The following is an 18403-nucleotide window of genomic DNA, read 5'->3' as shown; positions in this document are numbered from 1 at the left end:
GAGCAAATAGTCCAACAGTTTAAGAACAATGATTCTCAATGTGCAATTGCAAGGAATTTAGGGATTTCATCATCTAAAGTCCATAATATCATCAAAAGATTCAGAGAATCGGGAGAAATCTCTGCAAGTAAGCAGCAAGGCAGAAAACCAACATTGGATGCCCGTGACCTTCGATCCCTCAGGCGGCACTGCAATAAAAACCGACATCATTCTGTAATGGATATTCCCACATGGGCTCAGGAACACTTCAGAAAACCACTGTCAGTGAACGCAGTTCGTCGCTCCATCTACAAGTGCAAGTTAAAACTCTGCCATGCAAAGCGAAAGCCATATATCAACAACACCCAGAAACGCCGCCGGCTTCTCTGGGCCTGAGCTCATCTGAGATGGACTGACGCAAAGTGGAAAAGTGTCCTGTGGTCTGATGAGTCCCCACGTCGTGTCCTCTGGGCCAAAGAGGAAAAGGACTGTCCAGATTGTTATCAGTGCAAAGTTCAAAAGCCAGCATCTCTGATGGTGTGGGGGTGTGTTAGTGCCCATGGCATGGGTAACTTGCACATCTGCGAAGGCACCATTAATGCTGAAAGGTACATACAGGTTTTGGAGCAACATATGCTGCGTCTTTTTCAGGGATGTCCTGCTTATTTCAGCAAGTTCACGTGTTACAACAGCGTGGCTTCATAGTAAAAGAGTGTGGGTACTAGACTGGCCTGCCTGCAGTCCAGACCCGTCTCCCATTGAAAAGTGTGTGGCACATTATGAAGCGCAAAATATGACAATGCAGATCCCGGACTGTAGAGCAACTGAAGTTGTACATCAAGCAAGAAGGGGAAAGAATTCCATCTACAAAGCTTCAACAATTAGTGTCCTCAGTTCCCAAATGCCAAAACTGAGTGTTGTTAAGGAAAGGTGATGTAACACAGTGGTAAACACGCCCCTGTCCCAACTTCTTTGGAACGTGTTGCAGGCAAATCTGAGATATAGAACTTAACTCAGCATGATTTGAGGCAAGTGTGTGTTGATTTAGGCATACTATTAGCATGATGTTAACGGGTGGCTTCTGTTACTTGTTAGCAGTGTGAAACCCTCCAGGCCTCCAAGATGATCAGAGAAGGTCTAATGACTTCTGTGGAATGAATAATTACATGTAATTACATGTAATACGGTAATTTAGTTCATTTTGTTAAATCTGTGTTATCTTTGAATTCTTAATGTACCCAATTTCAATGTTAAGCTTTGGGTGAAAACCAATTTTGTGAGAAAAACATCACTTCAAACTTCCTGGATGTCACTGATGGTGAGTATGAGGGGTAGCCTGGACAGTGCATGTCAGTCAGATTGCAGGAATGAAAACAGTAGCTCTGTGCCACTGAAAGTACTGTTGAAAGCTATAAAACATCCATCCATCCATCCATCCATCCATTTTCTAAGCCGCTTCTCCCTCAGGGTCGCAGGACATCTCTATTCAAAAGGCGGAGAAGTGAATCCCCATTAGTTTAACTAGAATCATATATGGGCTCTAGCAGAAATTAGCATTAAAATGGAGGTGTTTTTTATTTTATTTTATTTTTTTTTATTATTTATGGCCTGAACTGAAGGCCTAGCTCTAATAGTCATGGTTGACTTGTTAGCTTGTTAATTCTGTCCCTTGTAGCTCCAGTGAAGAACTAAAGAAACATACTTCAGATACCAAACCTGTCTTGGCTTGTCTTGTTAGATTCAGCATGTGGAGAAAATTGGATAAATTAGATTTGTTTGGCTAAACCTTTTGTTTTAAGATTATCAACTGAATCAAAACCTTGCAGTTTAAGGAGTTAAATCATATTCTGACTGAGTAGTCAATGTGTTTATGGTGCGTCATTGGCTTCGTTACGGATGCCTGCTTCAGTTAAAGAGTACAGTGGGCTGTTGCATAAGTACACAAGGCTTGCTAACTGTGCCTATGTGTTGAGCAGCAGTAGCAGCAGGCCTGTTTGTGTTTGCTGAGAGAAATCAGCCTCCGGTCCCAAATTAGAGCACAGCCTGGGGGCTCGGCATCGCTGGTGATAAAGCATATCCACACACACACACACTGAAGTGTTAGAGCACACAGGGCGTAGGAGTGAGCTGAATATTGGGGAAGACGTATGCTGGGTGGTTTGAGTCCTTGCCCTTTCGAAAGCAGCCCTTAAAGAAATACTCCAGTGTTTTTCAGCCTAATCTCTATCATATGTAGCATATGGTCAGTTACCATGGACAATAGCTTTAATGCAATTATCTATATTTAGAGAGAACTGAAAACCAAATGACCCAAAATTAATTTATGATGAAAGCCAGTAAGCATGGACAACAGCCCACTGGTTTATATTACACAAACCTCAATTCCAAAAAACATAAGGACAGTATGTGAAATGCAAAAAAAGGAGAAAGAAAGCAGTGATAAACCCACTTTGACCTGTATTTAGACAAGATGTTTAAGGTTTTACTTTAGCAGCTACATAGTTTTTTGTAAATATATGGTGTTTTTGAAAGTGGATTGTGTACTGTTGGCTGATGAGTCAAACTTTCAGCTTGTTTCTGGAAATACTGGACATAGAGCTTGGCGATATGGCAAAAATGTTATCACAATAAACAAAATTCATATCGTTCGATATCGATACATATCGCGATAAATGTCAAATCATTATTTCTTTCAAGTTTGAAGGCTGATTTTTGCTCCTGGGTGGTTATTCGTTGTTTTAAACTATCCGTTATGGTCGGAACACGACAAAAACTCACCAAACAGTGGAAAATTTCACAAATCTGGCATGGGAGACAGGGAGAAAGTGTATGGTGAGCTGTTTTTACCAGCTGGAAAAGCACGGCCACAGTTTTTGTGATAGTCATAATTAAAGAAAGAAAACATTATTTTTAACTGTCTGGTGATGAGTGCTCGGCTAACAAGTGGCCAACAACAGTGCTTAACTGTTTAGTTTCTCAACAGTCTCAGCTTAGTACGAACAGCAAACGTTAGCTGGCTCGGTGGGTCAGTGATGGATCACACCATCTTAGTGCCATCAGTCCTGTGACACAGCCATGTCAGAGCACATCGTTGTATTCAAACAACAGCTAGCAGACGACTGGGTTTCTCTACACTATCGTAGTAGTTTGAGGGATGAACCGCAATGTATTAACACCAGACAAATAGAGTCTTCCTTTTAGGTATGTTTAAAGTGAAAGCAGTGCTTTTTTGTGTCATGTTTGATCTACAGTGTCATCAGTCCGCCGTGTTCTGCGAGTGACGGAGTGGTGCTTCAAGTTAACCAGCTGCTAAAACCGACTAACAATCGCCTGGAAAGATAGTGTGCTCCCACTCTCTAATGCCTCACAGCCTCCCTCACTTTCATTTAAATCAGGGCTGTAACTGACATGAACTCACTTATTTCTTTCACTTTGGAATGCTTTGGAATGCACTAATACTAAAATATATCTCTAAATCAGCATAGTAACACCACTGATCTCATCACTCACACTTGGTCACAGAAAACAGATCACTGGTCGCTCCACTCAAACATGTATAACTCCACGTTTCAGCCATTGCTAAAGATTCGTCTTACTCGTGCCCCCCCCCTCCCCCCGCCCCCCCCCCAATTGTCAAAAAGCTCGGAAACTCGGAAAACTCGACAGCAGAGTAATGTCGCTTTCCTTGCAGTAGAAACCGCCACCAGGGTTGTTCAGGCTGAACATGGAAGTGTGGAGAATGGTGTATTATATTTATTGAACCTTTCTTATCGCTCTATCGAGTTATATTCTGATTAATAATCATTATTGGTATATAATTATCGTTATATCATTATATGATTATGGTTATCATTTTATCACCCAGCCCTAACTGGACATCATGTTCTCCAGGCCAAGGAAGAAACAGACCATTCAGATTGTTACCAGTGTAAAGTTTAAAAGCCAAAGTCTGTCACAGGGTGGAGGTGTATCAATGCCTGTGATGTGGGTAACTTCCACATTTCCACAATTTATGCTGAAAGATATATACATATTTTGGAGCAACATACCGCTGTTCTCGGAAGAAAACCTCATATCTTTAAAATGATAACTTCACAGGAGATGGAAAAAACCTACTTTACTTTTAAAGTAAATCAGATTTTTTTTCAAGTCGTTTTGGGCCCTTTTTGTTGGTCCATTCTCCAAATTTACATACAATATAAAGGGCAACAGGGAATTTCAAAGTATGTAAAAAACTGGACATACAAGGTTTTCTTCCGACAGCAGTGATATGCTAGTTGATGTCTTTTTTTTTAATTTTGTTTTTTTAAATGACACTTTCAGAACTGGATGTTCATTTCGTGTCTTCAGTTCCCAAGCAATTATTGCATGCTGTTAAAAGGAAAGGTAATGTAACACAATGATAAACTTGCTCCTGTCCCAACCTTTTCGAAACGTTTTGCTGGCATCCAATTTGAGATGAGCATATATTTACAGAAAAAAACAAACAACAGAGTTCATAAGGTAAAAAATAAAATATGTTTTTATAGTTTTTAAAATTGCATTCAGGTCAAACAGAATTTACTAATCACTTCTTTCTGTCTGTCTGAGCTTTGGTATTAATGTTTGTAAGCAGGTTTTGAGTAAGATCTTTCTGTACTTTGGTAAGTCCAGGAAAATGACTGTACTGACCATATGCTACAGATGCAGCATCTAGAGATCAGAGTGTTTCTTTAAAGCCTCATTTAGTGCCCTCTACATTGGAGAGAAGTTACTCATCTAAGGAGGGGTAATTAATTTGGCAGTTTTGCATCAGTAAGTGCATTGTTAGCACTTTACACACCCACACACACCAACCCTTAAGCATATACCTGAACGAGCTTCACTTTCACAATAAATCAGCAAGTAACGCCCTGCTCCCGTTCTCTCACTGCCGTCCTCTGTGTTGCCTCTTTGCCCCGTCTCTGCCTCCTGAGAGACTGAAAGTAGATCAGAGGTGTGTGGAGGGAGACAGGAAGGAGTGAGAATGAGTAAACTAGGACAGTGAAGGCAGAGAGGGAGAGAAAAGAGAGAGAAAGAGCACAGAGGACAGGACTGTTCCCATTAGCGCTTCTTCAGCCTCTGCTGCAGCATCTCTCGTTGGGTCTGTGTTTCACCGTCTGACCTCAGCACCTGCAGTAATTGTTAGTAGGACATTTCTGTGTTTTTGTGAAGCTAGTGAGGCTCTGATCAATCCATAGAAGATGAGTTATTACTTTTGTATTGCTATAATGTTGAAATGTAATTAAATACAGGACTATGCAAAATTCAGAGACCTTCATTTGTTAAAAATGGCCATTAAATGCAAGTTCCAGTTTTCAGCATCTGGAAAAAAGTAGAAAACATACAGAAAATTACACAGAAGCCTCAACAACTAAATACACTCAAATATTTGTTTGTAGAGTTAAGGGGCAAAAAATTGACCTTGTATAGAGATTCTGTAGATTGTTTGCCATTTAAAAACATGTTATATTTCTTTGTAAATTATTTTTCCACTGAATTATATTACAAAGTGCCATCACCAAACCATTATGTCACTACTAGTCCTCCTCAGTATTGGCCCAAGGACTGCCAAAGGGTGCTTCATGGCCCACTTGTGGTCCACAGACCAGTTTCATTTTCTAAGTAAGGGCTTTATAGAGCTAAAGCGTTGAGTTGTCTTCTCACAATGGAAGGATGGACAGGAAAACCTTATGATTCTTTCTGACCTGAAGCAAGCGTGGAATTTCCTTACAAAAATGAGTTTTTAAATATTGTTTTTCTGGTCTGGACAGTTTTGTTGGTCCACTGGGTTTTGCAGGTGGGTTCCCATTTTCTGTGAATCTCTCTGTGAACATTTTTGAAAAAAATTAGAATTCTTGTTTTCTCACTTATTTTCCTTTGACTTTCTGCCTCTTTGCTCAATTGGATTATTGTATATCTAATCTCTGCAGAAACATCTTTTGGGGGAAAAAAATACTTAGTGGCTATGAAAATGTGGAAATAGAAATTGCCTGGAAATTCAAGAGTAAAGTACATAATAAAAATAAATAAAGTGTGGTGTGACTTTTTTTTTCCACAGTGCTGTAATGACATACGCAATTACATAGCAAAATATGTAGTGAATTACATTTGCATTTAATTTACACTCAGTATCAACAAGTTCTGTGCTTCTGACTTTTTTCTTCTTGTTTTTATATCAAGAAATGGCAAACTTTCCAGAAAGTAACTATGAACTCAACAGTTACAAATTCAGATTCATAAATAAAAAAATCTTCTACCTAAGAATATATGCTACGTTAAAATTAGTTCAGCACTTTTAAAAAATCGTATGGGCCCACTGTGAAGATTTACAATTATTAAACTCAATACTCTACTCCCATGGTTCCCACACTATATACACCACTATATTTACATTTTATTTATTCACTCTACTTCTAAAAATGACATGTATGCATGAATGATGAGTAAGTGCAATATTTGTAATACACAGCTCATGACAACCCTGTGCTCTAGCACGCTTTTTTGTTCTTAATATTAAAGACAGAGAAGGAAAATGTTGGAAAAGAAGGCATACTCAGCTTCCTTTTGAGTGCCTTCTGCAAGTCAGAAAATACATTTTTCATTCTCTTCTCAGCCAAATAGACTATATGGCCAAAAGTATGCGGACACTTGATCATCATAAGTGTATGAGCTAAGTTAGCCTGATTCACCACTCCAGAGCGTGCATTCCCAGTGGCAGCATGCGTTAAACCACACCAGCCGACACTTGGCATTGCACATAGTGATCTTAGGCGTGTTAGCAGCTGTTTGGCCATAGAAACCCAATCTCATGAAGCTCATGAAGTAGTAAGTGAAGCAACAGAGGCTCGGCAATTTTTACATGCCACACACTTAGACCCCGCTCTGTGAGTTTATGTAGGCTACCTATTTGTGGCTAAGCTGTGATTACTTACACACTGCCATTTCACAATAATTCTTATAACTCTTATAACTGACCAGTGCAGATCTAGCAGGGTGGTTGGATAGTGTAGTGGTTAACACCTCTGCCTTCTACACTGTAGACTTGGGTTCAATCCCCACCTGGGCAAACACCCTACACTATACCAATAAGAGTCCTTGGGCAAGACTCCTAACACTGATTTGGCCTACCTATGTAAAATGATCAAATTGTAAGTCGCTCTGGATAAGAGCGTCAGCCAAATGCCGGAAATGTAAAAATGTAAAATGTAGCAGGGAAGAAATTTCACAAACTGACTTGGGTGTGGCTAAAACACCTGAACTCAATAATTAGGAAGGCTGTCCATATACTTTTGGCCACGCAGTGTAAGTTTTTAGGCAAATTGTTCCTTCTTGAATCTTGTAGCCAAATATGTGGAGCGCTTCCTGCAGCCTGTTCACTTATGACTTAGTGAACCCCACCTAACCCGAAACACCTGTGATTAGGCTTGTACAATTTTATACTTCTTTAACTACAGTCTTTTGCTTTATAGAAAACATGTGTCCTAATAATATTAGAGAAAACTTTTTTAATTCTGTGGTTTTCCTGTCACTGCTAGTGCAAAAGAAGGTCTTTGTTTAGTGGGCTGCAGCACTAGAACGTCTGGGCTAATGAAATGCAATAACGGGTCTGTTTTTCATTACAGCCTGCTGCTGGGGGATGTGATTGTGTGGCGTAACGGCCCTCAGAGCAGCAGGCTCTGTCCCTAATCAACAATTCCTCTTTTTATTACAGGAGACTAATGAAATCGTGGCCATTAAGAAGTTCAAGGACAGCGAAGGTAAGACACTCCTGGAGTTACACTAACACGGAATAAAAGCCCAAGCGAATCAGAGCCGTCTCACCTAAATAGGAAATGCTTTTTAATCACATTCCTGCAGGCAACGGCGTCCCGTTCTGCGCCTCTACACTTAACACTACCTGCTTGCTTTGTGTGCCCCGAAGGAATTTATCCTTCATGCAAAACTTCAAAGACGTCTTCAGTCCCTGTGGCACCAGGCCTTTTGTAATATTTACCAGCTCTTTAATGTCTTACGTCTACTCCTGCTTTGTAATACCCCCATATTGTGACTGTCATCTCTAATAAAGGGGTGTTTGCTGCAAAGTCTCATACAACTTACTCACTATGACTAGTCACATGACTCTCAAATAAGAGGTAGAGCCAGAGCCAGTTTAAGGAGAGTCCGGCAACTTTCTGTTTGTGCCATAACCAATAAAATGACAGCAGAACGCTAGTGGGCACGCACGAGTGAGTCCACAGTGAATGTGTGAATGGCTAAAATGAAAAGATTAAACTTGTTTCCAGCCAGGAACTTTTGAATATTTAAAAGTCAAAGAAAACATCTGTTTTTCTACAGCTGTCAGGTTTTGAGCAGCGTGACTTTTATCAACATCTGATATGTTGGCAAGCTGATCAGATCATTGGCTTTGCAAAGCAGTTCACACTCACTGACAACATGAATGTACATAGTGCACTATTAGAACGTGTACAAGCGTGTATGAAGAGTATGACAGAAATGTTGAAATATTTTAAGTTGTTTTGTGTTCAGAAAATTGGTGCATTTTTCAGTATAAAATGATAAATGTACAGACTATGGTTTTCCACAAAAGCTCCATAGGGACCTATTTATTTTGAAGTCGCTCAGGAGCGCCCTTGAGCTGCTGAACCTGCAAGACATTATTTAGGGGTTTGTCACTACAAATTATGTGGTAAATTCTCATATCCTGCATAAAACGTTTCCCACTTGAAAGATTCCTTTTAGCTTGCTATGCCTAGTTATCCTAGGTAACATTACTTTTTCATAATACATCAATATGCAATAAAAAATTGCATGTCCTACACTTTTTCTAGATAGGTAGGTTTCTTCTCCAATTCGGTGTGTATTTACACATTCCATTCCTGATACATTAGAAAGTAAAAGGTAAAAAAAGGATTTTTTTTTCTCTCACAATAGTGTAGTTACTGTGTTCTTTTGATCATTTATATGTGTACACAAGAATCATGTATTTTCCCCAGTGTGGGGCTGCTAGCATTAGATTTGAAGGGAAATTCCACTGATTTGAGATGTGAAGAAAGTCATTCAGAGTAGTTTTAGGTGAAATTGTTCATTGTAAAGGAACTTGCCAACTTTACAGTGGTGATGATAGCACTCATGGGTCGTTATGTGTTTGCGAACATAGCCATTTTATTTACTGTCCAACAAGACCAGTGAATTTACTCGTCTTCTGAGTTTTTATATGTAATGTTGATGAAGGTAAAATATGATGAAGATAAAATCTGAAACCTGTTTAGCTTCAGTATTATTTGTACTTACAACACCCTGAATATATTTAATTTTTTTAGAGTACTATGAAACTATCTCAGGAATCAACCAGCATATTCACAACCATCTCATGATGGACATACCTTGTAGGGGCAATAAATCAACTCTCACTACAGCTGCGAACTATTGTATTCCAAGATACAGTAGGTTTTGGGATATCAAACCTCCCTGAATGTCTAACGATTTAATTATGCAGAAATTTTGAAAAATCATTGGAATTCGCCTTTAAGAAATATGTAGTAACATCTACATTTAACAGCATTGCTTAAAACCTGTATTGTATTTTCATTATGTAGCATTAGCTAACATGTTGTTGCTGGCTAGGCCCCAGTTTTGTTTTTCTGGCTAATGATTGTAGCTACTTAGCACTTCTAGCTAGCTAGTGATTGTATCTATGTTATTAGGCACTCAGCCAACAATAGTACTATGGTATCTACAACCCCAAATCCAATGAAGTTGGGACGTTGTGTAAAACATAAATAAAAACAGAATACGATCATTTGCAAATAAGCAAAAAAGATATTTAATGTTTAAACAGATAAACTTTATTGTTTTTTGCAAATATTCACTCATTTTGAATGCCCAAGGCAGAAAACCAACATTGGATGCCCGTGACCTTTGATCCCTCAGACAGCACTGCATTAAAAACCGACATCATTCTGTAATGGATATTCCCACATGGGCTCAGGAACACTTCAGAAAACCACTGTCAGTGAACGCAGTTTGTCGCTCCATCTACAAGTGCAAGTTAAAACTCTGCCATGCAAAGCGAAAGCCAGATATCAACAACACCCAGAAACGCCGCCGGCTTCTCTGGGCCCGAGCTCATCTGAGATGGACTGACGCAAAGTGGAAAAGTGTCCTGTGGTCTGACGAGTCCACGTTTCAAATTGTTTTTTGGAAATCATGGATGTTGTGTACTAGACTGGCCTGCCTGCAGTCCAGACCTGTGTCCCATTGAAAATATGTGGTACATTATAAAGTGCAAAATACGACAACGGAGACCACGGACTGTTGAGCAACTGAAGTTGTACATCAAGCAAGAATTCCACCTACAAAACATCAACAATCAGTGTCCTCAGTTCCCAAACGCTTATTGAGTGTTGTTAAAAGGAAAGGTGATGTAACACAGTGGTAAACACGCCCCTGTCCCAACTTCTTTGGAACGTGTTTCAGGCATCAAATTCCAAACGAGTGAATATTGGCAAAAAAACAATAAAGTTTATCCGTTTGAACATTAAATATCTCGTCTTTGTAGTGTATTCAATTGAATATAGGTTGAAAAGGATTTGCAAATCATAGCATTCTGTTTTTATTCATGTTTTACACAACGTCCCAACTTCATTGGAATTGGGGTTGTATGTTATGGTTGACCTGCCCATGATTATGTCATGACAAACAGCAGCCATTAACCAAGAACCCTGAAACAGAGGGGAGAAGGGAAGTGGCTAAAACAGTCAAACAGAAATCATCTTATTCCAGTAAGATGTGAACAAAATCACAATTGACTCTGTGCCTGTAAAGTGATTGTGTGACTTCAACACAGGGATAGTAGTGCTGCAGGATGTAGTTCAAACCCTAGTTCAAGATCCATGCAGCTGATATGCAGACCCTACTGTGTAGTTCAGGTATCTGTGGTATGTGTGTTGTTTATGACCTGTTTTGGGCTTTAAAGCAATAGTTTTTCCTCTTACCACTAATGTAGTTAATCAGCCATGATTGTTAGCTGCTTTAGTTTTGCACTGGAGCTGTGAAACTAATGAAGCTAACAAGTAATGCTTAAAGCCAGCAGTTAGTGTTGTGCAAACTGCATGCCTAAATCATTACACATTTGCCTCAAACTGTGTTGAGTTGTTAAGTAATATCAAATAGACTTGCGTGTGCCATTTCTGACACTATATGAGACACTGTTATCTGTAAAAATTGTGTCACACAGCTATTAGTAATAATCACCATCTTGAAGCCTCAGTTTACCTCTTAGCCTACTTGATACTAATTGCATGTCCACTCCCTGTACAGAGAATGAGGAGGTGAAGGAAACGACGCTGCGGGAGCTGAAGATGCTCCGCACGCTGAAGCAGGAGAACATCGTGGAGCTGAAGGAGGCTTTCCGGCGCCGGGGGAAACTCTACCTGGTGTTTGAGTATGTGGAGAAGGTACACATAAGCAACCAGCCCAGAGCAAAATCCACCTTCTCCTTGAATTTTCATTTTTACTAGACACACCCACTTACTAAAATATGTTCATTATATACAACGCTGTGCTTGTGAGACCAACATTTGTTTATTTGATTTTCAGTCGAAATGGTCAGTGAAAACAAGTCATTCATTATTCTGGAGATTAGATATAAGATCATCCACTTGCTAAAGAAAGGGGAACGTCAAAGGAAAATTAGTCTAAAAGAGGACTTTTTGAACTTGGGACTTAAAAGAAGGAGGGGATTAAAAGATGGAGAGAAGCAACAGTGGCACTCCTAAAAACGACCTGGTAGATCACCAGAACTGTTCCCATCAGATAAACGGTACACACTTTAAAATGATGGTTCTTCAGGGGTTCTTTATTAAAGAAAACGGTCCTGTATAGAAACGCGCACCATTAAAGATTCTTTTCCATGATTAAACGTTCTTTGCATCATAAAATGGTTCTTCTATTGTTATCATGCCAAGCTTGCTACAATAGAAGAACTCTTCTTGGTGCTATATAGAACCATCTACAGCACATTCTCAACCCGTCAACCCTTTGATGATGCAAAGAAGCCTTTAATCATGTAAAAGGTTCTTTGACTGTTCATGGGTCTATGTAGAACCATTTTCTTTACTAAAGAACCATTGGAGAACCGTTATTTTTAAGTGTGCTCTTAAAGCTTTCATCTTTGAGGGAGAAGAGAAAATCAAGCTCCACTCTTGCTTCAAATCTGAAAACATCCACAGATGTTTCTGTCCATCCTTCCCCTGTAAGACGATGACTCAACACTAAGGGTCTGAAAGGATGTGTAGCTGTCAAGAAGCCATTACTGAGAAAAAGAAATAAGCGAGAAAGAAGAAAATTTGCAAATCAGATGAATAAACTAATGGTGTTCTCAGAAAAATGGATCCAGATCTCTGTGTCATTGAATGATGTTATTGAATCAGGACAAGCAAAAAATCAAATCAGCTTCTGAGACTGAACTTGAAAAAGAATATTCCTGCACGTTTCTTTGAAAAACTGAAAGCGGGTCTTCTGTAAAGAGCGGAATGGTAGCTGTAATAAAGGCTGAAGATGAACACACTAAATGCCAAAAAATATTCTCTGTCTTATTGGCCATTTTGACCTGAATTTACAGTATATGAATGAATCGTGGTCTCAGATTTTTGCACAGTACTGTACATTTTAGACAAAGTCAAAGCCTTAGATAACATGCACTGAACACACATGAAGGAAGGGTTTGTGAAAGCATAGGTTAACACACACAGTCAGCTTGGTGACCCACTTTAGTTAAAATATAAACAGCAGTCTGCTGTGTGGAACGTTTTAGTTAATGTACACCGGAATCTCCTATGTAAAAGCAAATTTAACAGCAAGGAGAACCACCCAGACTAAGATATGTAGCAGCTAACAGACAAAGGTTACAGACATGCAGATAAGAGACACAAATCGGAATGTTTGACATATTGGGAAAGCCATTGGTGACTGTTTTTGTTCATACAAATATAGGAACCTGGGGCCGTATTGCAGAGACATCCTAACTCTGAATTCTTATCTTTTCTGTTTAGTCACCGTGACAACTTTAGTTAGGACTGAGTTTAAGCCAGAAGCTAGTACAGAATAACAGTTCTTAAGTTCAGAATCTTATCCATTCAGTCAAGATAAGAACTCCAGATAAGACAATATTACAGAAATATCCTAACTAGATCAAATTTCCTAAACACTGTCCTAACTTTAGGACAACATCAAAGGTGTCCTAACATCTGGTTTAACTGTCTGTTTCTATCGTTTTATGCAGTGATAGGCAGCATTATCCACTGTAACTAACATAATGATGTTATATTTATCTACATTGCATCTAATTTTCTCCCCAGTGTAGACGTATCCAATTCCTCCCAGTAGTTCGGACTCCCCCAGTCACACAATACCACCAGCACTAGGAGGGCGAAAGCTAGCACAGGCTTCCTCCGAGACGTGTGAGGCACCACCGCATCTTTTAGAACTCCCGATAATGCAGCATCATTGGACAGCTGAACGCGCTGAGAGGAAAGTGCGAACCGCCAGTTCTGTTACGTCACCTAACAGACGCCTGTGCTGACTAGCATCACGCTGAGTTATGAGGGGAAAGCGAGACCAATTGTGCTCTCGTGGACTCCCGGCCACTGATGGCTGTAGCATCACCAGGGATCAAACTTGCGATCTCGGGTTGCGCCTCTCGAAAGCCCCTGACTCACATTTTTAACCTTATTTTGATTACGTGTTCACATTTCAGCTGTGCACGTAACGTTGGTTGCTTGTTGTTGAGTAGTTTAAAATGTCCTAACCTGAGATGTGATGCTGTTAGATGAACTTCCTAAATTAAGATTTGCTTACATAATATAAACTTATGTAAAGCTTATATTGCCCTGTCAGATCTGAATTTAAGACAAAAAGATAGGAGGTTTCTGTAATATCACTCTGGCTTCTTTCATCAGTTAATTTGTTCTAGTAACGCCAAACCTGCTGGACAGTAGGGCAGAGCAGACAGCCTAATGCGGCAAAATTAGTAGTTAAACAGGTTCAAATAGAATATGCTTTTGTTTATCTTATCATATTGTCATAACAATGTCATCTGCAAATTTTGCCATTATTTGAACAGACCTTTTTGTCTTGTCATGTTTTTTTGTATACTGTGTGTACATGTGACAGAATTCACACCTTTATTATTTTATTTACTCTTCAGTATGAGAGCCAGCCAGGCTAAAGTATAGCCACCGCATGGTGGGGTTAGTGTTAGCAAAGTGTTAAGCTGCACTCACAGTAGAATTTGGCAGCTTGCATCACCTTGTAAAATGAGTGTGGACAAGACTGGTCCAGAAGATTAATAATGAAAACAATTCTAAATGTTGGTGCAGTGGGTAAGCTGGCTAACATGCTAGCCATAAACAGTATTGAACATAGTTATGTCAGGTAATTATATACTTGTGGGAGAATAGTGCCTCACACTGTGTCGTGCCATAAATAAATAAATAAATAAATAAATAAATAAATAAAGGTAACTGACATGGTTGGCGGTGAGTTGGGTGAAGCCACAGTTAGCCAAGGAACTAACTTAGCCTTTAGCAAGCTGGCTAACTTGCCCAACATCATCAGCATTACAAACACAAAAGTAAATTACATTATATCAGATAACTGTATTTTCACCACAGCACTGATCCGTCCTACACACTGCATACATTATATACTGAAATGAATGCACATATGTTGATTAAATTTACTGTGTTGGTTTTGAATATTTATATATATGGCAAACATAAATGGAAATGTACTGCACCACATTTTGAAAATCCATTTAGCTGTGGAGCTAATGCTTCATGTGGACAAGCTGGCTAACTGGTTCAAAACAAACAATAAAACTGCAAATTTAATAATAATAATAATAATAATAATAATACAATCTCCTGACTGGCTGCCTATCATGTGGTCTCTTTCATGTGTCCATTTAAAGCCAATGGGTTTGTGCCTAGGCACTGGTTAACTAGTAAATGTAACCAGGCCTTCCATTGGAAACAGTGAGAAAAGATCACAGCCTTCAAATATATTCAAAACAGTTAATTTTTTGGAAATGTTTATGTTTATTTAATCTACTGTAGATGACATGTAAATAAAACATATGTCAGTTTTATTTTGCTTATATTTGCTGTTTTACTTCATGGTCAAAATTAAATTTGCCGCTTAATCACTATATATATATATATATATATAAACACATATAAGACCATAAGGTAAAACAGCAATTATAAGCAAAATAAAACTGACATATGTTTTATTTACGTCATCCCCATATATATATATATATGGGGAAAGTTTTTCTACTTCAGACAACATAGAATGTCATTGAATTAACTGTGTTTTGTGACTGTTATAACTAACTGCTCCATCTGTTACAATTAACCTGTTGCAATATTACAATTAACGTTATAAGTAACTTAATAACTATAAGTAATAAGTAACTATTTCTCATAGACAGTTGGTCCCTTTAAAAAGTTTGCAGATTCACTGTAGCAGAGATGTGCAAGTTGCTTGTAACAAAAATATCAATGTTTATTAAATATTTTTCATTTGACGTTTGCTGAAAGTTTTGCACTTTTATCTTGTTTCGGCAAAGTGACACTAAACTTCATGGCAACTAAGTGTTTTACAGCTAAAAATATATGCACTAAATATGTAACTGTACCGAAGACTGTCATACTGACACGAAGAAGGATATGTTTTAAGCAAATGTTGCTGCTTTGGAGATACATGACAGGATGGGAGTGAATAGTTAATGAGCAGATGTTCATAATTCATCGTCTGCCTGATGAAGTTATCTCAGTTCAGCTTGACTTGGTCAGTGTTTTAATCACTGTATTTGGACTTAGTTAAGGCTTTTTCCTTTTTTCTAAAGAGGTTTCTTTTTGCTCATGCTGGTGTAGAACATGCTGGAGCTGCTGGAGGAGCTACCTAACGGAGCGCCGCCTGACAAAGTGCGGAACTACATCTACCAGCTAATCAAAGCCATCCACTGGTGCCATAAGAATGACATTGTGCACAGGGGTAAGACACTCACTGGACGTGTGGAAATGTGGGTCATTGCCTCCTTTTTAGCATATCAACAGGCCTAAAGGTCAGAAGCTTGTATCATTGAAGCAACAATACAGAGGCACACAAATATTTTAGAACTTTGGTTGCTTTGTTGTGCTTTAATGCAGTATAAGAGGACACATTTGCTAGCGTTGAGTGTGTGAATGAGTGAGTGAGTGAATGCGTTAGTAATAGAAGAAAATTAATAAGTAAATATAAGTCAACCACTGAAATACTACTTAAGTAAAAGTCATGAGTGTACAGACCCACACAACCATCTGTGTCAGAGGTGGAGAATTCCTGTCCTAGAGGGCCAGAATCTTGTGCAGTTTGGTGATTTACCTGTTCAGACACTCCTGATTCAACTCTGGCCAGGTGACCAAGAGAGCATAATTGATACTCGCTCTCCCCCATTCACTGGAGCACACTGCTTACCAATATGGCTGTGTTCTGACTGCAGGCATTCATATTTGTTTCTCAAATCAGATCTTAAGAGACGAGTGTCTGAACTGTTTTTAGCAAGTGATCAGATCAGATCTGTATGTCCAGCCTATCTTCATGCATTGCTGTGGTAACGATGTAGACGTCAGGAATCCAGCATCGCAGATTTCAAACGTGGATGCAGGTGAAATGGAGGTGCATCATCTTGCCCTCCAAACTCTTAAATATTTTCTGGTATAAACATGAATTTTGACGTTCTTCTTGAATTCGAGCACTTCTGTCACTCTGGATTTGAGATCATCATTGTTTGTCATGCTGCAAGAGATGCAAAAGACACATTGAAATCCAGTTTGAGCAGCCAGAGTGTCCAACCTGAGATCCGTCTGTCCAGTCCAATCCACTTGGAATCCCATTTCATACAAGCTCCAAATGTGGGTTGGATCCGATTAGCAAATAATCTAATTTCATGTGGGTTTTTTTGCTGTTCAGACTATCAAAAATCAATCAAGTTATAGTCTAGATATGCCAGAGATCGGATTTGGGCTGCTAGTCTGGACATAGGCTGGGGTATCTGTTTGCTGACTTAGTGGAAACAACTCATGTAAATAAGTGATACTTTTTTAATCCCACAAACGGGGAAATTCCACCTCCGCATTTAACCCATCCATGAAGTGAAACACCACATACACACTAGTGCCGGGGAGCAATTGGGGGTTAGGTGTCTTGCTCAAAGACACCTCAGTCATGGACTGTCAGTGCTGGGGATCGATCCCTAACCTCCAGCCCACAACTGCCCCCACAACTGCCCCAAATAAAGCAACTATTAAATAACTAAATAAATAAATGTAATACTTCATAAATATTAGTCAGCTAAAATGCCTGCTCCTCAGACTAACATTAACTTTGGCTAGTTAGTTATCTAGCTAGTAACGTTACCTGATTCACCCTGCTTTGCCCTGAATCTCATGTTTCAGAGGCATGCACAGTATTTCATTCTGTAGGAGCCCTGTTTCATTCCAGTAGGCTGGACACTGTCTCCGTGGTTGTCGATGGATGTTTAGGGTCAGTAAGGGAAGTGATTGTTTCATTTATTTTTCTCTGAAGCTGACGATCTGGTAGATGATGACGCACTAAAATTACAGGGCCTGCCTGGTTTTTTAGTGTGAGCAGAAGCTCTATGCTCTGTGATGCACATAGAAGACCTGTCTCCTTTGTTCTGGTTCATTTCATTCTGTTATGTTGGTTCAGCATATGTACTGTTTTGTAACTGGTCACACCTCTGACTTTTGACGTTTACCATTTTTTTCTCGGGCCTAAAGAGCATTAAAAAGAGAAAAATATAGATGAATAGATTTTAGTTCCTGTGCTGACAGATGCTGGGTGTACAGTGAAGTTCCACTGCAGTTCTGTTAGTTATGTAGCGTGTAGACAAAGGTATTCTTTTATCTTCTACTTTTGTGCCTTTTCAAAAGTAAAAATTGAGGGCAGAATGCTAAAATTTTTGCAAAGGTGTATTTTACTTTTACTAGTTATTATTTCACAGAATTAACAATACTTTTACAGGTATAGGTTTACGCTACTCTACCCACCTGTGGTAACAAGGGAGAATGGACTGGAGTGAAATGTTCAGAAAAATGGCAAAATATAAGTTGAAAAAGTTGTGATGAGTATCAATACTCAATACCTAGTTTCTGATTTTTAAAAGTTTCTGATTTTTAGTCATCGTAAGCCTCAGCCAGTGCTACTTGTAGCTGTAGTTACCGTCTCTGAAAGGTCAGGGCTAATTCACTGCACAGATGGAGAGGAACTGTACTGGCCTTGTGTACTTATATATACCAGGCCACGACTGTGGCAAGTCTACAGTTGTAGAAGAAAT

General features: G+C 39.1%; 1 protein-coding gene across 4 annotated transcripts in view; it reads left to right on the top strand.

Moving 5' to 3' along the window:
* The window catches only part of LOC108435570 (cyclin-dependent kinase-like 5), a 130145-nt gene that overhangs the window by 66368 nt on the left and 45374 nt on the right, over window positions 1-18403 (top strand). For 3 of the 4 annotated variants that reach the window (XM_017711503.2, XM_037541296.1, XM_017711504.2), the window contains exons 4-6: window positions 7712-7757; window positions 11320-11456; window positions 15939-16059. In XM_017711503.2, the coding sequence (XP_017566992.1) occupies window positions 7712-7757; window positions 11320-11456; window positions 15939-16059 (304 nt within the window). Of the gene's footprint in view, window positions 1-7711; window positions 7758-11319; window positions 11457-13386; window positions 13535-15938; window positions 16060-18403 lie in introns of those variants that run through there. The other variant, XM_037541297.1, reaches the window with a different exon arrangement.

Source organism: Pygocentrus nattereri, chromosome 9, assembly GCF_015220715.1.
Source record: "Pygocentrus nattereri isolate fPygNat1 chromosome 9, fPygNat1.pri, whole genome shotgun sequence".
Taxonomy (NCBI): domain Eukaryota; kingdom Metazoa; phylum Chordata; class Actinopteri; order Characiformes; family Serrasalmidae; genus Pygocentrus; species Pygocentrus nattereri.
Note: the sequence above shows the minus strand (reverse complement) of the source record. Positions and strands in the feature narration are given on the sequence as shown.